The following is a 23,457-nucleotide window of genomic DNA, read 5'->3' as shown; positions in this document are numbered from 1 at the left end:
TGTTTCTAATCTTTTTTTTCTTCGTGAACACAACCCTGTTATTTTTGTCATGGATCCATAAATTACCTCTCCCCTTCTGTTCCCCTCTGTCTGTTTTTCCCTACCAGCCATTGTGCCTGCGTGCCCCGGTGGCCCTGAGCAGCGTGGGGGCGAGGAGGAGCCAGCATGCCGCTACCCGTAGTGTGGAACAGGAGGCCCCATGGACTGGGCAGGACAGTCTGGCCCAGGACGACCCAGAGATGTGGAACTTGCTGCGGAAAGAGAAGGACAGGCAGTGTCGGGGACTGGAGCTCATTGCCTCTGAGGTGTGTTTGCCTGGTTAGCTAGCTGTCTTTCTGGTTGGCTGGCTGAAAGAGGAGGCCTGTAGCTCATGGTCAGTTGAGAAAGAAGCAGTTCGACAGGCCCAGAGTCATACTAAGGATGTGCATCTCTCCTTTCATGAGAAATTATATACACATCTAGATATATGGGATACGATACAACAATACTTTTTCGGTTCGATGTTTTGCATGAACACATTCATTGTTTACAAATATCTGCTGCTGATGGAGATCAGGATCTGGGCCTGTGAGATGGATCTGTCTGAGCTGGATCTGTCTGAGCTGGATCTGTCTGAGCTGGATCTGTCTGAGCTGGATCTGGGCCTGAGCTGGATCTGGGCCTGAGCTGGATCTGGGCCTGAGCTGGATCTGTCTGAGATTCCTTCATCTGAGCTGAGTGGCCGTCTAGTGTCTAGGGAGTTTTTCCTAGCCACCGTGCTTCTACACCTGCATTGCTTGCTGTTTGTGGTTTTAGGCTGGGTTTCTGTACAGCACTTTGAGATATCAGCTGATGTAAGAAGGGCTATATAAATACATTTGATTCGATTTGGGCGTCAATGGGGTGTGTGGGCGTCAATGGGGTGTGTGGGCGTCAATGGGGTGTGTGGGCGTCAATGGGGTGTGTGGGCGTCAATGGGGTGTGGCGGCAATTGATGCTTTTTGTCCCCCCCACTTTGTATCTGAAATCACCATCACCCATAGATGAAACATGTTTTGAGTTAGTGCTATGTCAGTATGTGTCGTTTAGCATGGCATTCAGAAATTAATATAATACAGCTTTGGATTTTACCCCCGTCTCAAAAGCAAATGGTTTAGACCGTTTGGAATTGTATGGAGAGCTTCTCCCGCTCCCGACCAATGAATGAATACGACCGTGCGCAGCTAGCAAAAATGATTGCTGTTCATGTAAAAATGACCAAATACACTGACTGTTTTAAAACAAACTACCAAAACTATTTCGGTTCAGGTTTCACCATAAATCATAATGAAATCTAAGTGATTTGAAAAACCCCAGACAGCAGTTGGATGTGAGTCGGGTCCACTCCGGTAGGCTACAGAACACCTGTTTTCTACAGTAGTCGGGTCCACTCCGGTAGACTACAGAACACCTGTTTTCTACAGTAGTTGGGTCCACTCCGGTAGACTACAGAACACCTGTTTTCTACAGTAGTCGGGTCCACTCCGGTAGACTACAGAACACCTGTTTTCTACAGTAGTTGGGTCCACTCCGGTAGACTACAGAACACCTGTTTTCTACAGTAGTCGGGTCCACTCCGGTAGGCTACAGAACACCTGTTTTCTACAGTAGTTGGGTCCACTCCGGTAGACTACAGAACACCCGTTTTCTACAGTAGTCGGGTCCACTCCGGTAGACTACAGAACACCTGTTTTCTACAGTAGTTGGGTCCACTCCGGTAGACTACAGAACACCTGTTTTCTACAGTAGTCGGGTCCACTCCGGTAGGCTACAGAACACCTGTTTTCTACAGTAGTCGGGTCCACTCCGGTAGACTACAGAACACCTGTTTTCTACAGTAGTTGGGTCCACTCCGGTAGACTACAGAACACCTGTTTTCTACAGTAGTCGGGTCCACTCCGGTAGACTACAGAACACCTGTTTTCTACAGTAGTTGGGTCCACTCCGGTAGACTACAGAACACCTGTTTTCTACAGTAGTCGGGTCCACTCCGGTAGACTACAGAACACCTGTTTTCTACAGTAGTTGGGTCCACTCCGGTAGACTACAGAACACCTGTTTTCTACAGTAGTTGGGTCCACTCCGGTAGACTACAGAACACCTGTTTTCTACAGTAGTTGGGTCCACTCCGGTAGGCTACAGAACACCTGTTTTCTACAGTAGTTGGGTCCACTCCGGTAGGCTACAGAACACCTGTTTTCTACAGTAGTTGGGTCCACTCCGGTAGACTACAGAACACCCGTTTTCTACAGTAGTCGGGTCCACTCCGGTAGACTACAGAACACCTGTTTTCTACAGTAGTCGGGTCCACTCCGGTAGACTACAGAACACCTGTTTTCTACAGTAGTCGGGTCCACTCCGGTAGACTACAGAACACCTGTTTTCTACAGTAGTCGGGTCCACTCCGGTAGACTACAGAACACCCGTTTTCTACAGTAGTCGGGTCCACTCCGGTAGACTACAGAACACCCGTTTTCTACAGTAGTCGGGTCCACTCCGGTAGACTACAGAACACCTGTTTTCTACAGTAGTCGGGTCCACTCCGGTAGACTACAGAACACCCGTTTTCTACAGTAGTCGGGTCCACTCCGGTAGACTACAGAACACCTGTTTTCTACAGTAGTCGGGTCCACTCCGGTAGACTACAGAACACCTGTTTTCTACAGTAGTCGGGTCCACTCCGGTAGACTACAGAACACCTGTTTTCTACAGTAGTCGGGTCCACTCCGGTAGACTACAGAACACCCGTTTTCTACAGTAGTCGGGTCCACTCCGGTAGACTACAGAACACCCGTTTTCTACAGTAGTCGGGTCCACTCCGGTAGACTACAGAACACCTGTTTTCTACAGTAGTCGGGTCCACTCCGGTAGACTACAGAACACCCGTTTTCTACAGTAGTCGGGTCCACTCCGGTAGACTACAGAACACCTGTTTTCTACAGTAGTCGGGTCCACTCCGGTAGACTACAGAACACCTGTTTTCTACAGTAGTCGGGTCCACTCCGGTAGACTACAGAACACCTGTTTTCTACAGTAGTCGGGTCCACTCCGGTAGACTACAGAACACCTGTTTTCTACAGTAGTTGGGTCCACTCCGGTAGACTACAGAACACCTGTTTTCTACAGTAGTTGGGTCCACTCCGGTAGGCTACAGAACACCCGTTTTCTACAGTAGTTGGGTCCACTCCGGTAGACTACAGAACACCTGTTTTCTACAGTAGTTGGGTCCACTCCGGTAGACTACAGAACACCTGTTTTCTACAGTAGTCGGGTCCACTCCGGTAGACTACAGAACACCTGTTTTCTACAGTAGTCGGGTCCACTCCGGTAGACTACAGAACACCCGTTTTCTACAGTAGTCGGGTCCACTCCGGTAGACTACAGAACACCTGTTTTCTACAGTAGTCGGGTCCACTCCGGTAGACTACAGAACACCTGTTTTCTACAGTAGTTGGGTCCACTCCGGTAGGCTACAGAACACCTGTTTTCTACAGTAGTTGGGTCCACTCCGGTAGACTACAGAACACCCGTTTTCTACAGTAGTCTGGTCCACTCCGGTAGACTACAGAACACCTGTTTTCTACAGTAGTCGGGTCCACTCCGGTAGGCTACAGAACACCTGTTTTCTACAGTAGTCGGGTCCACTCCGGTAGACTACAGAACACCTGTTTTCTACAGTAGTTGGGTCCACTCCGGTAGACCACAGAACACCCGTTTTCTACAGTAGTTGGGTCCACTCCGGTAGACTACAGAACACCTGTTTTCTACAGTAGTTGGGTCCACTCCGGTAGACTACAGAACACCTGTTTTCTACAGTAGTTGGGTCCACTCCGGTAGACTACAGAACACCTGTTTTCTACAGTAGTCGGGTCCACTCCGGTAGACTACAGAACACCTGTTTTCTACAGTAGTCGGGTCCACTCCGGTAGACTACAGAACACCTGTTTTCTACAGTAGTCGGGTCCACTCCGGTAGACTACAGAACACCCGTTTTCTACAGTAGTCGGGTCCACTCCGGTAGACTACAGAACACCTGTTTTCTACAGTAGTCGGGTCCACTCCGGTAGACTACAGAACACCCGTTTTCTACAGTAGTCGGGTCCACTCCGGTAGACTACAGAACACCTGTTTTCTACAGTAGTCGGGTCCACTCCGGTAGACTACAGAACACCTGTTTTCTACAGTAGTCGGGTCCACTCCGGTAGACTACAGAACACCTGTTTTCTACAGTAGTCGGGTCCACTCCGGTAGACTACAGAACACCTGTTTTCTACAGTAGTCGGGTCCACTCCGGTAGACTACAGAACACCTGTTTTCTACAGTAGTCGGGTCCACTCCGGTAGACTACAGAACACCTGTTTTCTACAGTAGTCGGGTCCACTCCGGTAGGCTACAGAACACCTGTTTTCTACAGTAGTCGGGTCCACTCCGGTAGGCTACAGAACACCTGTTTTCTACAGTAGTTGGGTCCACTCCGGTAGACTACAGAACACCTGTTTTCTACAGTAGTCGGGTCCACTCCGGTAGACTACAGAACACCTGTTTTCTACAGTAGTTGGGTCCACTCCGGTAGACTACAGAACACCTGTTTTCTACAGTAGTCGGGTCCACTCCGGTAGACTACAGAACACCTGTTTTCTACAGTAGTCGGGTCCACTCCGGTAGACTACAGAACACCCGTTTTCTACAGTAGTCGGGTCCACTCCGGTAGACTACAGAACACCTGTTTTCTACAGTAGTCGGGTCCACTCCGGTAGACTACAGAACACCTGTTTTCTACAGTAGTTGGGTCCACTCCGGTAGGCTACAGAACACCTGTTTTCTACAGTAGTTGGGTCCACTCCGGTAGACTACAGAACACCCGTTTTCTACAGTAGTCGGGTCCACTCCGGTAGACTACAGAACACCTGTTTTCTACAGTAGTCGGGTCCACTCCGGTAGGCTACAGAACACCTGTTTTCTACAGTAGTCGGGTCCACTCCGGTAGGCTACAGAACACCTGTTTTCTACAGTAGTTGGGTCCACTCCGGTAGACCACAGAACACCCGTTTTCTACAGTAGTTGGGTCCACTCCGGTAGACTACAGAACACCTGTTTTCTACAGTAGTTGGGTCCACTCCGGTAGACTACAGAACACCTGTTTTCTACAGTAGTTGGGTCCACTCCGGTAGACTACAGAACACCTGTTTTCTACAGTAGTCGGGTCCACTCCGGTAGACTACAGAACACCTGTTTTCTACAGTAGTCGGGTCCACTCCGGTAGACTACAGAACACCTGTTTTCTACAGTAGTCGGGTCCACTCCGGTAGACTACAGAACACCCGTTTTCTACAGTAGTCGGGTCCACTCCGGTAGACTACAGAACACCTGTTTTCTACAGTAGTCGGGTCCACTCCGGTAGACTACAGAACACCCGTTTTCTACAGTAGTCGGGTCCACTCCGGTAGACTACAGAACACCTGTTTTCTACAGTAGTCGGGTCCACTCCGGTAGACTACAGAACACCTGTTTTCTACAGTAGTCGGGTCCACTCCGGTAGACTACAGAACACCTGTTTTCTACAGTAGTCGGGTCCACTCCGGTAGACTACAGAACACCTGTTTTCTACAGTAGTCGGGTCCACTCCGGTAGACTACAGAACACCTGTTTTCTACAGTAGTCGGGTCCACTCCGGTAGACTACAGAACACCTGTTTTCTACAGTAGTCGGGTCCACTCCGGTAGACTACAGAACACCTGTTTTCTACAGTAGTCGGGTCCACTCCGGTAGACTACAGAACACCCGTTTTCTACAGTAGTCGGGTCCACTCCGGTAGACTACAGAACACCCGTTTTCTACAGTAGTTGGGTCCACTCCGGTAGACTACAGAACACCTGTTTTCTACAGTAGTCGGGTCCACTCCGGTAGACTACAGAACACCTGTTTTCTACAGTAGTCGGGTCCACTCCGGTAGACTACAGAACACCTGTTTTCTACAGTAGTTGGGTCCACTCCGGTAGACTACAGAACACCTGTTTTCTACAGTAGTCGGGTCCACTCCGGTAGACTACAGAACACCCGTTTTCTACAGTAGTCGGGTCCACTCCGGTAGACTACAGAACACCCGTTTTCTACAGTAGTCGGGTCCACTCCGGTAGACTACAGAACACCTGTTTTCTACAGTAGTCGGGTCCACTCCGGTAGACTACAGAACACCTGTTTTCTACAGTAGTCGGGTCCACTCCGGTAGACTACAGAACACCCGTTTTCTACAGTAGTCGGGTCCACTCCGGTAGACTACAGAACACCTGTTTTCTACAGTAGTCGGGTCCACTCCGGTAGACTACAGAACACCTGTTTTCTACAGTAGTCGGGTCCACTCCGGTAGACTACAGAACACCTGTTTTCTACAGTAGTCGGGTCCACTCCGGTAGACTACAGAACACCTGTTTTCTACAGTAGTCGGGTCCACTCCGGTAGACTACAGAACACCCGTTTTCTACAGTAGTCGGGTCCACTCCGGTAGACTACAGAACACCCGTTTTCTACAGTAGTCGGGTCCACTCCGGTAGACTACAGAACACCTGTTTTCTACAGTAGTCGGGTCCACTCCGGTAGACTACAGAACACCCGTTTTCTACAGTAGTCGGGTCCACTCCGGTAGACTACAGAACACCTGTTTTCTACAGTAGTCGGGTCCACTCCGGTAGACTACAGAACACCTGTTTTCTACAGTAGTTGGGTCCACTCCGGTAGACTACAGAACACCTGTTTTCTACAGTAGTCGGGTCCACTCCGGTAGACTACAGAACACCTGTTTTCTACAGTAGTCGGGTCCACTCCGGTAGACTACAGAACACCCGTTTTCTACAGTAGTCGGGTCCACTCCGGTAGACTACAGAACACCTGTTTTCTACAGTAGTCGGGTCCACTCCGGTAGACTACAGAACACCTGTTTTCTACAGTAGTCGGGTCCACTCCGGTAGACTACAGAACACCTGTTTTCTACAGTAGTCGGGTCCACTCCGGTAGACTACAGAACACCTGTTTTCTACAGTAGTTGGGTCCACTCCGGTAGACTACAGAACACCTGTTTTCTACAGTAGTTGGGTCCACTCCGGTAGACTACAGAACACCTGTTTTCTACAGTAGTTGGGTCCACTCCGGTAGACTACAGAACACCTGTTTTCTACAGTAGTCGGGTCCACTCCGGTAGACTACAGAACACCTGTTTTCTACAGTAGTTGGGTCCACTCCGGTAGACTACAGAACACCCGTTTTCTACAGTAGTTGGGTCCACTCCGGTAGACTACAGAACACCTGTTTTCTACAGTAGTTGGGTCCACTCCGGTAGACTACAGAACACCTGTTTTCTACAGTAGTTGGGTCCACTCCGGTAGACTACAGAACACCTGTTTTCTACAGTAGTTGGGTCCACTCCGGTAGACTACAGAACACCTGTTTTCTACAGTAGTTGGGTCCACTCCGGTAGACTACAGAACACCTGTTTTCTACAGTAGTCGGGTCCACTCCGGTAGACTACAGAACACCTGTTTTCTACAGTAGTCGGGTCCACTCCGGTAGACTACAGAACACCTGTTTTCTACAGTAGTCGGGTCCACTCCGGTAGACTACAGAACACCTGTTTTCTACAGTAGTCGGGTCCACTCCGGTAGACTACAGAACACCTGTTTTCTACAGTAGTCGGGTCCACTCCGGTAGACTACAGAACACCCGTTTTCTACAGTAGTCGGGTCCACTCCGGTAGACTACAGAACACCCGTTTTCTACAGTAGTCGGGTCCACTCCGGTAGACTACAGAACACCTGTTTTCTACAGTAGTCGGGTCCACTCCGGTAGACTACAGAACACCCGTTTTCTACAGTAGTCGGGTCCACTCCGGTAGACTACAGAACACCTGTTTTCTACAGTAGTCGGGTCCACTCCGGTAGACTACAGAACACCTGTTTTCTACAGTAGTCGGGTCCACTCCGGTAGACTACAGAACACCTGTTTTCTACAGTAGTCGGGTCCACTCCGGTAGACTACAGAACACCTGTTTTCTACAGTAGTCGGGTCCACTCCGGTAGACTACAGAACACCCGTTTTCTACAGTAGTCGGGTCCACTCCGGTAGACTACAGAACACCTGTTTTCTACAGTAGTCGGGTCCACTCCGGTAGACTACAGAACACCTGTTTTCTACAGTAGTCGGGTCCACTCCGGTAGACTACAGAACACCTGTTTTCTACAGTAGTCGGGTCCACTCCGGTAGACTACAGAACACCTGTTTTCTACAGTAGTTGGGTCCACTCCGGTAGACTACAGAACACCTGTTTTCTACAGTAGTTGGGTCCACTCCGGTAGACTACAGAACACCTGTTTTCTACAGTAGTCGGGTCCACTCCGGTAGACTACAGAACACCCGTTTTCTACAGTAGTTGGGTCCACTCCGGTAGACTACAGAACACCCGTTTTCTACAGTAGTTGGGTCCACTCCGGTAGACTACAGAACACCTGTTTTCTACAGTAGTTGGGTCCACTCCGGTAGACTACAGAACACCTGTTTTCTACAGTAGTTGGGTCCACTCCGGTAGACTACAGAACACCTGTTTTCTACAGTAGTTGGGTCCACTCCGGTAGACTACAGAACACCTGTTTTCTACAGTAGTTGGGTCCACTCCGGTAGACTACAGAACACCCGTTTTCTACAGTAGTTGGGTCCACTCCGGTAGACTACAGAACACCTGTTTTCTACAGTAGTTGGGTCCACTCCGGTAGACTACAGAACACCCGTTTTCTACAGTAGTTGGGTCCACTCCGGTAGACTACAGAACACCTGTTTTCTACAGTAGTTGGGTCCACTCCGGTAGACTACAGAACACCTGTTTTCTACAGTAGTCGGGTCCACTCCGGTAGACTACAGAACACCTGTTTTCTACAGTAGTCGGGTCCACTCCGGTAGACTACAGAACACCTGTTTTCTACAGTAGTTGGGTCCACTCCGGTAGACTACAGAACACCTGTTTTCTACAGTAGTTGGGTCCACTCCGGTAGGCTACAGAACACCTGTTTTCTACAGTAGTTGGGTCCACTCCGGTAGACTACAGAACACCTGTTTTCTACAGTAGTTGGGTCCACTCCGGTAGGCTACAGAACACCTGTTTTCTACAGTAGTTGGGTCCACTCCGGTAGACTACAGAACACCTGTTTTCTACAGTAGTTGGGTCCACTCCGGTAGACTACAGAACACCTGTTTTCTACAGTAGTCGGGTCCACTCCGGTAGACTACAGAACACCTGTTTTCTACAGTAGTTGGGTCCACTCCGGTAGGCTACAGAACACCTGTTTTCTACAGTAGTCGGGTCCACTCCGGTAGACTACAGAACACCTGTTTTCTACAGTAGTTGGGTCCACTCCGGTAGACTACAGAACACCTGTTTTCTACAGTAGTTGGGTCCACTCCGGTAGACTACAGAACACCTGTTTTCTACAGTAGTCGGGTCCACTCCGGTAGACTACAGAACACCTGTTTTCTACAGTAGTTGGGTCCACTCCGGTAGACTACAGAACACCTGTTTTCTACAGTAGTTGGGTCCACTCCGGTAGACTACAGAACACCTGTTTTCTACAGTAGTTGGGTCCACTCCGGTAGACTACAGAACACCTGTTTTCTACAGTAGTCGGGTCCACTCCGGTAGACTACAGAACACCTGTTTTCTACAGTAGTTGGGTCCACTCCGGTAGACTACAGAACACCTGTTTTCTACAGTAGTTGGGTCCACTCCGGTAGACTACAGAACACCTGTTTTCTACAGTAGTTGGGTCCACTCCGGTAGACTACAGAACACCTGTTTTCTACAGTAGTCGGGTCCACTCCGGTAGACTACAGAACACCTGTTTTCTACAGTAGTTGGGTCCACTCCGGTAGACTACAGAACACCTGTTTTCTACAGTAGTTGGGTCCACTCCGGTAGACTACAGAACACCTGTTTTCTACAGTAGTTGGGTCCACTCCGGTAGACTACAGAACACCTGTTTTCTACAGTAGTTGGGTCCACTCCGGTAGACTACAGAACACCTGTTTTCTACAGTAGTCGGGTCCACTCCGGTAGACTACAGAACACCTGTTTTCTACAGTAGTCGGGTCCACTCCGGTAGACTACAGAACACCTGTTTTCTACAGTAGTTGGGTCCACTCCGGTAGACTACAGAACACCTGTTTTCTACAGTAGTTGGGTCCACTCCGGTAGACTACAGAACACCTGTTTTCTACAGTAGTCGGGTCCACTCCGGTAGACTACAGAACTCTGGTAAAACAGTTTTCTACAGCGCAGTTGGTAACGATGACCCAGCAAAGTACATTGGTTGTCACTCAACTAATAAAGCCTATGATTTGACATTGTGAAAGACGTTTTACAAGCATCTGAATGCTGATGTGCCAATAGCCTATTAGAGCAGGGATAGGCCTCTACCTCGCGTTGGCGTGAGCAGTTGTCTCTCGCACTGTGCGCACAGTTTATCTGACAGTCATATGCAGTTCAATGCATAACAGTTTGACAGGCTGCTGAAGTGAAGCAACGCATCAGTCAACAGATAAGGGGTATTTTCAGAATAAAACAATATGCTTTTCTGACCAATGCCATGCTTCATTTGGAATGGTTTGGACTCCCGCGGACCGAAGCACTCACGTCTTAAACATTTGAACCAGGGACCGATGCTTATCGGTGAACGTTACATCCCTATCATACTGTGTATTTGGCCAATGCGGTTTCTGTCTGAAGGTTCCGAGAGCACCACTTCCTCCTCCATAGCTGTTGCTAAGTGATAATTGATGCTTCCGGGCTGTGCTGTTTAATGCTGATAGTTTTCTAACCCTATGTAGATGTTCAGTGGAAGCTGATATGAATGTTGTCACCACAACACGGAAGATACGTGATACACATTATCCTGAATGCTAATCAATAAAAATGTCAAATTCTCTACTCTGTAATACTTGTTTCCAGAGGCTCATGTCATAGGGAACTGTTGGAGGGGTTAAATTCTCTCTGTATTTCTCTCCATCCTCCCTCCGAGCTCAGTGGAGTATATCAGCCCCTCTAGTGTGAGGAAAATCTATCTTTGGGGCCTCCCGAGTGAAGCAACGTGCTACAGGCGTCTCTACAGACCCGGGTTGGATCCCAGGATGTATCACAACCGACTGTTAGGGTGCACAATTGGCCCAGCGCCATCCAAGCTTTACTTGGCTCATCGCGCTCTAGCGACTCCTTGTGGCAGGCCGGGCGCCTGCAGGATGACCTCGGTTGTCAGTTGAACGGTGTTTCCTCTGACACGTTGGTTTGGCTGGCTTCCGGGTTAAGCAGGCGGGTGTGAAGAAGCGCGGTTTGGCGGGCCAGGTTTCGGAGGACGCATGATTTGACCTTCGCCTCCTGAGCCTGTTGAGGCGACGAGACAAGATCAAAATTGGGGAGAAAAAAGGTGTAAAATACCACCCTCTTTTCTCCTCGCAAAACACACTGACACCCTCCTCTCTGCAGGCAGACTACAGCCAAGGCCTCCTGCTTGAGGTTCTACTAGCCCGGCCTGGTTGTTTTAAGAGGAAAACACACTGACACCCTCCTCTCTGCAGGCAGACTACAGCCAAGGCCTCCTGCTTGAGGTTCTACTAGCTCGGCCTGGTTGTTAAGAGGAAAACACACTGACACCCTCCTCTCTGCAGGCAGACTACAGCCAAGGCCTCCTGCTTGAGGTTCTACTAGCTCGGCCTGGTTGTTAAGAGGAAAACACACTGACACCCTCCTCTCTACAGGCAGACTACAGCCAAGGCCTCCTGCTTGAGGTTCTACTAGCTCGGCCTGGTTGTTAAGAGGAAAACACACTGACACCCTCCTCTCTGCAGGCAGACTACAGCCAAGGCCTCCTGCTTGAGGTTCTACTAGCTCGGCCTGGTTGTTAAGAGGAAAACACACTGACACCCTCCTCTCTGCAGGCAGACTACAGCCAAGGCCTCCTGCTTGAGGTTCTACTAGCTCGGCCTGGTTGTTAAGAGGAAAACACACTGACACCCTCCTCTCTGCAGGCAGACTACAGCCAAGGCCTCCTGCTTGAGGTTCTACTAGCTCGGCCTGGTTGTTAAGAGGAAAACACACTGACACCCTCCTCTCTGCAGGCAGACTACAGCCAAGGCCTCCTGCTTGAGGTTCTACTAGCTCGGCCTGGTTGTTAAGAGGAAAACACACTGACACCCTCCTCTCTGCAGGCAGACTACAGCCAAGGCCTCCTGCTTGAGGTTCTACTAGCTCGGCCTGGTTGTTAAGAGGAAAACACACTGACACCCTCCTCTCTGCAGGCAGACTACAGCCAAGGCCTCCTGCTTGAGGTTCTACTAGCTCGGCCTGGTTGTTTTAAGAGGAAAACACACAGGCAGCGATTGCATTTCCAAGTCTAATGTGAGAAGTGGGGTGCTTTCTCAGTGTGACACACACAGCAGAAAGCGGTGTGTGTGTGTGTAAGCTGTTACCTGAGCTGTTATCTCATCTCCTTCTCCAGTGGAGGTGAAGTCTGAGCGGCATTAGCATACAACCCTGTAGGGAGGCCCGCGTGACGCAGCCTGAAACCTGACAGGCACTGTGATAATCTGAGCTGATGAGTCAAGATGCCACACTGAGGTGTCTATCCCCTGTCACCTTCCTCTCCCTGACACTGTCAGGAGTGGTTAGACAGTCCCTTCCCTCTCCATCGCTGGGTCTGACACTACTTATAGCAGGGACCCTAAACTGTCCTTAGAAACACGGTAACAACCTGGCCCTCTGCCTTAAACACGGTAACTTCCTGGCCCTCTGCCTTAGAAACACGGTAACAACCTGGCCCTCTGCCTTAGAAACACGGTAACTTCCTGGCCCTCTGCCTTAGAAACACGGTAACAACCTGGCCCTCTGCCTTAGAAACACGGTAACAACCTGGCCCTCTGCCTTAGAAACACGGTAACTTCCTGGCCCTCTGCCTTAGAAACACGGTAACAACCTGGCCCTCTGCCTTAGAAACACGGTAACAACCTGGCCCTCTGCCTTAGAAACACGGTAACAACCTGGCCCTCTGCCTTAGAAACACGGTAACTTCCTGGCCCTCTGCCTTAGAAACACGGTAACTTCCTGGCCCTCTGCCTTAGAAACACGGTAACAACCTGGCCCTCTGCCTTAGAAACACAGTAACTTCCTGGCCCTCTGCCACCTAAACTATCAATAGAGACCAAACGCTCTGAGTGGACTGATCTATTGTGGAGGCTGTGGGGATGAGGCTGTCCATCAGAGACTACTGAAATGTAACATGGTTATATAATGTAAGATTACTGGTGCAATACCAATAATAGCGGTCGCTGTCTGCAGTTCTGAGTTGTTGAATTGCCGCCTTTTCTTAGACCGTGTTGCTATGTGCATAATAGCAAAGTTAACAAGCATATTGGTGTTGAGAACAATGTGGCGGAGGCAGCAGCGGATTTAGGAGACGAGAAAACAGCCCTTACCTTTAATTGTCTAAGAAAAGTGAGGCGAGCGCAAACCCCAACTTAATTAGGTCTATAGGCTATTGACTATCTGTTAAATGTGCCGGTCTTTATAAATAATCCATATATATCTACAGAAATAAGACCGATTCTGTTGCCCCGTTTTGAGTGTTTTGTTTTTAATAACCTACTTATTCCGTGAACACCAAACCCCACGCAGCCACATGTCGAATAAACCATTTGACATTCGCCTGGTTTTAATATTTGCTATGTTGTAATAAAGGTTTTACACTATTTCCATTAGAGCAGCCTCTTATGTATCATTTATTTAGTGTTTACACTGTTCCAAATTGTATTTATAATAACCCTCTTTCTTGATATACTTCTATTATTATGATCGTAATAAGTAATGTCATTATCATTAGTCGACTTAGTATAGCAGCCTTGTATAACCACCATTGAGCTGTAGGCCTAAGAGCACATCCTGTTTAGTCTTAATACCGTAAGGCCTATAAAAATAGGTGACTGTATCCATCATTCATCCGGTCACGTCATCACACAGCATACGAGTCATTCATGATTTGAAATGCAATCAAGGATTTTAGTTTTTAAATAAAATAACAAAGCGACCCCTTGAATAATTTAGTGTAAACAATAAATAAACCGTTCAATTTCGGGAAATTGTTTTCACAAATGAATGCAACTGTTTTTAGTCTGATGTAAAAAAACAAATGTATGTGTTTATTACAGAAGACTCTCTCGTACATTTTTATAATTGGTGTAGTGTTTACATTGTTCCAAACGGTCAGAAATGATATTGTCATCTAACAGCACACAGAGCTTGCTCCTTACCTTCTCTTGAGCTCCAGTATTTTCCACAACTCGTCACATTTATTCCGCACATCTGACTTCCCCTTTACCTCCTGGGCAACCAGTAAACATTCCTCCGTTTTCAAGTTTATTTTGTCACTTCCTCTGCATCCATTTTGCTGTCACATGTTACGGTGTTCAGCGTTTACAACCAATTTATTGGTCTGGTTATGATATGCTATAGGTCTGGCCCTATTGGTCATCTGCATGCAATGCATACATCTGTCATGTGAAGACATGAGGGTTTAGGGAATGTTTCTCCTAAACAAATTTGGGATTTCGGTAACAGAACTTTTAAGCCAGAAATAGCTGTAACTATGTTGCTGGTCACTCGCTGTCATTTTGTTTTTTACACAGCGCAGCAAGTCTGAGCCCGGCCCGGCACAATCAAATTATGGTCGGACTCCCTCAAGTCATTTGTGTCTTAATTAATTAATCAAACCGTGTGTCTTAAAGCATCAGACAAGCTCAGTGAATATAGTTGATTTGATTGAAACACACAGGATGTGTCCATATATGTGGAAAATACACGTTTTAAACATTCTGCCCGATCGATTGGTTTAAAGAACAGAACTCTCGGTCGACCAAGATATATGTTTTTTTCGTCGAGGACAGCGCTAGACGATTCAGTAATAGGACCACACTACCACTGCTTATAGCAGGGATGGTGCGTTCTCTTTTTCCTTGTAGAGGAGTATAGAAGAGGCCGTGTATGACGGCTGGTTGAATAGTGTGATTGCTGTTGTCTCTGGGGATGGGATTGTACTAATCACTTAACAGTTTATAATTTGCCTTGGCCTTTTCCATCTGTCTCCTGCATTGATCTGATCCTGATGTGTAGCTTCTGGTTTGTCTCTCCTCTCCAGAACTTCTGCAGTCGGGCTGCACTGGAGGCCCAAGGATCCTGCCTCAATAACAAGTACTCAGAGGGCTACCCAGGCAGGAGGTAAGGCTACTACGTAACAATGACCATACTAGGTTAGCACACCACTTAGAATGCTTTGCCCAAATGCATTGCTAGTGTGGCTATTGGAACACTGTGAGTAAGACTTTCTCTGCTTTGTGTTGCTGTTACTTTGGCTCCCCACTGTTTCTACTTTACTTATTGAAATGACTGCAATGATCAGATTGAAAATGACTGTATCCTGTCCATCTGTTGCCCTGTTCCACCCCCCCAACATACTGTACCTAGGCACCTTTTTCCTTTTCACCCAATTCCCCAGAACTGTTTTAATCAGTATTTAGGATTATAATTCCTGCAATTAGGCCCAGCTATAGTTCTGGCACGTAACAGAAAGTGGGTGACTTTTTCCTAATCAGACAAGTACCGGTAGTTTCAGTCTTCTGTTGTATGATCCAATGAACGTGGCCCTGTTCTCTCTAGGTACTATGGTGGAGCTGAGGTAGTTTAGTAGACAGTGTTAACCCTCTCCTCTCCTCTAGGTACTATGGTGGAGCTGAGGTGGTTTAGTAGACATTGTTAACCCTCTCCTCTAGGTACTATGGTGGAGCAGTAGACAGTGTTAACCCTCTCCTCTCCTCTAGGTACTATGGTGGAGCTGAGGTAGTTTAGTAGACAGTGTTAACCCTCTCCTCTAGGTACTATGGTGGAGCTGAGGTGGTTTAGTAGAGGGTGTTAACCCTCTCCTCTCCTCTAGGTACTATGGTGGAGCTGAGGTGGTGGACCAGATAGAGTTGTTGTGCCAGAAGAGAGCCCTGGAGACCTTTGACCTGGACCCTGCCCTGTGGGGGGTGAACGTCCAGCCCTACTCTGGCTCTCCTGCCAACTTCGCTGCTTACACAGCCGTCCTCAACCCTCACGACCGCATCATGGGCCTGGACCTGCCTGACGGTGGACAGTATGTAGCCGTCTGCCTCAGTCTCTGTCTATTCAGTTCTCTGTCTCCTCTCTGCCTCTCTGGGTCGGCCTCTATCTCTGCCTCATTCTCTGTCTATTCAGTTCTCTGTCTCTTCTCTGCCTCTCTCGGTCGGCCTCTATCTCTGCCTCAGTCTCTGTCTATTCAGTTCTCTGTCTCCTCTCTGCCTCTCTGGGTCGGCCTCTATCTCTGCCTCAGTCTCTGTCTATTCAGTTCTCTGTCTCCTCTCTGCCTCTCTCGGTCGGCCTCTATCTCTGCCTCAGTCTCTATCTAGATTTCTTTCCCTCACCAATTCAGACTACCAGTCCTTCGCTCTCTACTTTCCTCATTCACTCTACCTTTTCTTTTGTTGCCTTGTTAATTTGAACATACACTGCTCAAAAAAATAAAGGGAACACTTAAACAACACAATGTAACTCCAAGTCAATCACACTTCTGTTAAATCAAACTGTCCACTTAGGAAGCAACACTGATTGACAATAAATTTCACATGCTGTTGTGCAAATGGAATAGACAAAAGGTGGAAATTATAGGCAATTAGCAAGACACCCCCAATAAAGGAGTGGTTCTGCAGGTGGTGACCACAGACCACTTCTCAGTTCCTATGCTTCCTGGCTGATGTTTTGGTCACTTTTGAATGCTGGCGGTGCTCTCACTCTAGTGGTAGCATGAGACGGAGTCTACAACCCACACAAGTGGCTCAGGTAGTGCAGTTCATCCAGGATGGCACATCAATGCGACCTGTGGCAAGAAGGTTTGCTGTGTCTGTCAGCGTAGTGTCCAGAGCATGGAGGCGCTACCAGGAGACAGGCCAGTACATCAGGAGACGTGGAGGAGGCCGTAGGAGGGCAACAACCCAGCAGCAGGACCGCTACCTCCGCCTTTGAGCAGGAGGAGCACTGCCAGAGCCCTGCAAAATGACCTCCAGCAGGCCACAAATGTGCATGTGTCAGCATATGGTCTCACAAGGGCTCTGAGGATCTCATCCCGGTACCTAATGGCAGTCAGGCTACCTCTGGCGAGCACATGGAGGGCTGTGCGGCCCCCCAAAGAAATGCCACCCCACACCATGACTGACCCACCGCCAAACCGGTCATGCTGGAGGATGTTGCAGGCAGCAGAACGTTCTCTACGGCGTCTCCAGACTCTGTCACGTCTGTCACATGTGCGTGTGAGCGCCAGTGGCGAATTTGCCAATCTTGGTGTTCTCTGGCAAATGCCAAACGTCCTGCACGGTGTTGGGCTGTAAGCACAACCCCCACCTGTGGACGTCGGGCCCTCATACCACCCTCATGGAGTCTGACCGTTTGAGCAGACACATGCACATTTGTGGCCTGCTGGAGGTCATTTTGCAGGGCTCTGGCAGTGCTCCTCCTGCTCAAAGGCGGAGGTAGCGGTCCTGCTGCTGGGTTGTTGCCCTCCTACGGCCTCCTCCACGTCTCCTGATGTACTGGTGTCTTGCTAATTGCCTATAATTTCCACCTTTTGTCTATTCCATTTGCACAACAGCATGTGAAATTTATTGTCAATCAGTGTTGCTTCCTAAGTGGACAGTTTGATTTAACAGAAGTGTGATTGACTTGGAGTTACATTGTGTTGTTTAAGTGTTCCCTTTATTTTTTTGAGCAGTGTATATTGAGGAAAAATATTAAATATGTTATGTTTATTGTAAGTAATTTACAATAATAGTGCTATACAGTAATCTTACCAAGCAGGCTGACTAAATCACTGTAGATTAGAACGTCTGCTAAATATCCTAAGTGTATATTGAATAACACAAATATTGTCGTTGTTGTTGTCCTTCTGCAGTCTGACCCATGGTTACATGTCTGACACCAAGAGGATATCTGCTACCTCCATCTATTTTGAGTCCATGCCCTACAAGCTCAATGTAAGCAGAGCCACACTCCACTCCTTCCCGGTACCTCTCTCCTCGTCTCCTTCTCAAAACCCATTGGAGGAGAAGGTCTGAGGGGAGGGACTTTTGATTTTCTCCTCCAATACGGTTTGAGAAGGAGGAATCAAGGAAAGACCGGTTCGGAGCTTTAATGTAACCGTTTAACCCGGTCCGGTGTCCACACCCTCTTAACTAGACAACTTGCCACCTTCACTTGTCTCCTAGTGGGGAACATTCTTGTCCTTACCTCTCCTTATCTGTAGTGGCAGTAGCTAATACTACTATAAATGCTACTCATCACTAATGCAATGGGAATGAAATGGAATGGATTAGAATACAATAGAAAAGTTACAATAAATAGTCATATCTATCCTTCTATGCACTGTTAGTGATCTGTGTTACTGGTCGATATTGGCCAGCGATGTAGTTGGTTCTAGTATCTCCTTGAGTCCTTACTGGTTTATCCATTTCTGTTATTTTCCTGTTCTCTGTTAGCCTGTGTAGTGTTCAGGAGATCAATATAGTCCTGTAGTAGTCGTGTGTTTGTTCCATTTATTGAATTGTAAATGTAGTTCCTAAATTGACTGCCTGTGTGTGTGTGTGTTTCTCTGTCCGTGTGTGTTGTGGTAATGTGATCAATGCTATGGTGTGTAGGCTTGGACGGTATCCAAATTGTCATACCTTCATATCAACTTTGTGCCATATAGGGTTATTTGGTAATACTGGCGCTGAACACAAGGAGCGCTGTTTTCAAACCTCACAGGATACTCTGTAATCTGAACTTTAGCAATGCTGACAAGTACATGTAAAATACCATACAGAATGCTAACTCAATGCTAACGAGCGCGTTGCTAACATTTTGTACGGGTTCTGACCTGAACTATACACGTAACTAAAAAAATGCTACAGTTTGTTGCACGCACAAAACAAATATTAGCCACCAAGGCTCTTGATCCAGGAGGGGATTCTCTGCTGTTACCAAGCTTGATTTTGGAAGAAGCTAACCACGTAGCAAGATGGCTAACTAGCTTCTAAATTAGCAAACCAAATGCTCAACCTTTTTACACATTTGAACTTATTAGTTATAAGATATCTAGCTGACCGACACTTCGTTGTAAAGCTTTGGGGTTGAGGGATAGAAAGAAAACCACAATTGAATGGACCCATATGGAGAAACATATCCTGTATAGGACTTCCTGTCTTATTCATATTTCTCTCACTGTTGTTGTGACGCATCAGTCTCCTCTTAACAGGTGTATGTCTCTCCCTTTCTTCTCTCGCTTTCTCTCTATCCCTCTCTCTCCCTTTCTCCAGCCTGCCACAGGGCTCATTGACTATGACCAGCTGGAGATGACTGCCCGTCTCTTCCGGCCCAAGTTGATCATTGCAGGCACCAGCGCCTACGCTCGCCTCATTGACTACGCTCGCATCAAGAAGGTACAGACTCTTTCTCCCTCTGTCTGTGACTACCTACCTCTATCTCGCTCTCCTTCGTCTGTCTGTGACTACCTCCCTCTATCTCGCTCTCCTTCGTCTCTGTGACTACCTCCCTCTATCTCGCTCTCCTTCGTCTGTCTGTGACTACCTCCCTCTATCTCGCTCTCCTTCGTCTCTGTGACTACCTCCCTCTATCTCGCTCTCCTTCGTCTGTCTGTGACTACCTACCTCTATCTCGCTCTCCTTCGTCTGTCTGTGACTACCTACCTCTATCTCGCTCTCCTTCGTCTGTCTGTGACTACCTCCCTCTATCTCGCTCTCCTTCGTCTGTCTGTGACTACCTCCCTCTATCTCGCTCTCCTTCGTCTGTCTGTGACTACCTCCCTCTATCTCGCTCTCCTTCGTCTCTGTGACTACCTACCTCTATCTCGCTCTCGTTCGTCTGTCTGTGACTACCTCCCTCTATCTCGCTCTCCTTCGTCTCTGTGACTACCTACCTCTATCTCGCTCTCCTTTGTCTGTCTGTGACTACCTCCCTCTATCTCGCTCTCCTTCGTCTGTCTGTGACTACCTACCTCTATCTCGCTCTCCTTCGTCTGTCTGTGACTACCTACCTCTATCTCGCTCTCCTTCGTCTGTCTGTGACTACCTCCCTCTATCTCGCTCTCCTTCGTCTGTCTGTGACTACCTCCCTCTATCTCGCTCTCCTTCGTCTGTCTGTGACTACCTCCCTCTATCTCGCTCTCCTTCGTCTGTCTGTGACTACCTCCCTCTATCTCGCTCTCCTTCGTCTGTCTGTGACTACCTCCCTCTATCTCGCTCTCCTTCGTCTGTCTGTGACTACCTCCCTCTATCTCGCTCTCCTTCGTCTGTCTGTGACTACCTCCCTCTATCTCGCTCTCCTTCGTCTGTCTGTGACTACCTCCCTCTATCTCGCTCTCCTTCGTCTGTCTGTGACTACCTCCCTCTATCTCGCTCTCCTTCGTCTGTCTGTGACTACCTCCCTCTATCTCGCTCTCCTTCGTCTGTCTGTGACTACCTCCCTCTATCTCGCTCTCCTTCGTCTGTCTGTGACTACCTCCCTCTATCTCGCTCTCCTTCGTCTGTCTGTGACTACCTCCCTCTATCTCGCTCTCCTTCGTCTGTCTGTGACTACCTACCTCTATCTCGCTCTCCTTCGTCTGTCTGTGACTACCTCCCTCTATCTCGCTCTCCTTCGTCTGTCTGTGACTACCTCCCTCTATCTCGCTCTCCTTCGTCTGTCTGTGACTACCTCCCTCTATCTCGCTCTCCTTCGTCTGTCTGTGACTACCTCCCTCTATCTCGCTCTCCTTCGTCTGTCTGTGACTACCTCCCTCTATCTCGCTCTCCTTCGTCTGTCTGTGACTACCTCCCTCTATCTCGCTCTCCTTCGTCTCTGTGACTACCTCCCTCTATCTCGCTCTCGTTCGTCTGTCTGTGACTACCTCCCTCTATCTCGCTCTCCTTTGTCTGTCTGTGACTACCTACCTCTATCTCGCTCTCCTTCGTCTGTCTGTGACTACCTCCCTCTATCTCGCTCTCCTTCGTCTGTCTGTGACTACCTCCCTCTATCTCGCTCTCCTTCGTCTGTCTGTGACTACCTCCCTCTATCTCGCTCTCCTTCGTCTGTCTGTGACTACCTCCCTCTATCTCGCTCTCCTTCGTCTGTCTGTGACTACCTACCTCTATCTCGCTCTCCTTCGTCTGTCTGTGACTACCTACCTCTATCTCGCTCTCCTTCGTCTGTCTGTGACTACCTACCTCTATCTCGCTCTCCTTCGTCTGTCTGTGACTACCTACCTCTATCTCGCTCTCCTTCGTCTGTCTGTGACTACCTACCTCTATCTCGCTCTCCTTCGTCTGTCTGTGACTACCTACCTCTATCTCGCTCTCCTTCGTCTGTCTGTGACTACCTACCTCTATCTCGCTCTCCTTCGTCTGTCTGTGACTACCTACCTCTATCTCGCTCTCCTTCGTCTGTCTGTGACTACCTACCTCTATCTCGCTCTCCTTCGTCTGTCTGTGACTACCTACCTCTATCTCGCTCTCCTTCGTCTGTCTGTGACTACCTACCTCTATCTCGCTCTCCTTCGTCTGTCTGTGACTACCTACCTCTATCTCGCTCTCCTTCGTCTGTCTGTGACTACCTACCTCTATCTCGCTCTCCTTCGTCTGTCTGTGACTACCTACCTCTATCTCGCTCTCCTTCGTCTGTCTGTGACTACCTACCTCTATCTCGCTCTCCTTCGTCTGTCTGTGACTACCTACCTCTATCTCGCTCTCCTTCGTCTGTCTGTGACTACCTCCCTCTATCTCGCTCTCCTTCGTCTGTCTGTGACTACCTCCCTCTATCTCGCTCTCCTTCGTCTGTCTGTGACTACCTCCCTCTATCTCGCTCTCCTTCGTCTGTCTGTGACTACCTCCCTCTATCTCGCTCTCCTTCGTCTGTCTGTGACTACCTCCCTCTATCTCGCTCTCCTTCGTCTGTCTGTGACTACCTCCCTCTATCTCGCTCTCCTTCGTCTGTCTGTGACTACCTCCCTCTATCTCGCTCTCCTTCTCTTCCCGCTCCACTGTGTCTGAAGGTACTTCTATTTTTCCTTAAGGCTACAGTACAGTAGCTACATTCTGCTTTTTAAGGCTGTTACTCAAATGGCACCCTATTCCCTATATAGTGCACTTCTTTTGACCAATCTCAATGGGCCCTGGTCTAAAGTAGTGCACTATGTAGGGAATAGGGTGCCATTTGGGACGTAATCTAACTCTCCAAGATGGCTGCCACTGACCTGATTCTATATCTGATATAGTCAGGGGGCTCCCGAGGGGCGCTGCACCCCACGATACTGCATCTCAGTGCTAGAGGTGTCACTACAGACCCTGGTTCGATTCCAGGCATTATCACAACCGGGCGTGATTGGGAGTCCCATAGGGCGGTGCACAATTGGCCCAGCGTCGCTAGGGTTTGGCCGGGGTAGGCCGGCATTGTAATTAAGTTCTTAACTGACTTGCCTAGTTAAATAAAGGTTAAGTAATAAAATAAAGAAAATAAAGGGGGAGAGAATGATTTAATGAGACCTCCTATAGCGTCTGTATAACTGACTTTGCCTAGGAACCATTTACATGTTTGCTGACTTTTTGGTGCTTCATCAGGAAGAGTTGACGGGGGAGAGGCAACGCATCATTAAAGATGGCATTCTGTAGCTTTTCTTGTTTAGAAAGCCCGTACTGGAGAGTATCAAATCTCAAATTCAGCGTATCCTTGTTTCAATGCATGTTATGTGGTGCTGGGAATAAAAAAGCCCCAATCCTTAGTTCAAGTAAGCCTTGTCCCGGCCAGAACGGCCCGCAGGGGCCAGGGGCACGGCCCGCAGGGGCCAGGGGCACGGCCCGCAGGGGCCAGGGGCACGGCCCGCAGGGGCCAGGGGCACGGCCCGCAGGGGCCAGGGGCACGGCCCGCAGGGGCCAGGGGCACGGCCCGCAGGGGCCTGTGTCCGAAATCTGTCTTGCCTCCTACTTAATAAAACTACATACGGTGTACAAATAGTACTATTTAAAATGTACTGTTTTTAGTAAGAAAAATATTCAGTAAACAACAAATATCAACATACTACTTATCCATACTGACATGGCATACTATAATGCGCAGTCTTGCTTGTTCACCTCATTTGTTCATTTTAGTAGAGCCTGACTCGTATTCTGATTATCAGCTGTTGTCACACACGTGTGAAAAGACCGTTCTCTTCTTCAATAGTGTGTAGTGAATTATACTAGATGAGAAGCCAAAATGAGTGACTTCCTGGCATTTGAGGCATTATCAATTTTCAAAATTTCACGTACTATAAAATGTTCTGTTTTCCC

The 23,457-nt window shown here is 48.5% G+C and overlaps 1 protein-coding gene across 1 annotated transcript in view; it reads left to right on the top strand.

Annotated features, from left to right (window-relative positions):
- The window catches only part of shmt2 (serine hydroxymethyltransferase 2 (mitochondrial)), a 45,413-nt gene that overhangs the window by 17,097 nt on the left and 4,859 nt on the right, over positions 1-23,457 (top strand). The window contains exons 2-6 of the mRNA XM_039006238.1: positions 108-305; positions 15,234-15,313; positions 16,026-16,226; positions 18,054-18,135; positions 19,456-19,578. Coding sequence (XP_038862166.1) covers positions 108-305; positions 15,234-15,313; positions 16,026-16,226; positions 18,054-18,135; positions 19,456-19,578 — 684 coding nt within the window. The remainder of the gene's footprint in view (positions 1-107; positions 306-15,233; positions 15,314-16,025; positions 16,227-18,053; positions 18,136-19,455; positions 19,579-23,457) is intronic.

This window comes from Salvelinus namaycush, chromosome 2, assembly GCF_016432855.1.
Source record: "Salvelinus namaycush isolate Seneca chromosome 2, SaNama_1.0, whole genome shotgun sequence".
NCBI lineage: Eukaryota > Metazoa > Chordata > Actinopteri > Salmoniformes > Salmonidae > Salvelinus > Salvelinus namaycush.
Note: the sequence above shows the minus strand (reverse complement) of the source record. Positions and strands in the feature narration are given on the sequence as shown.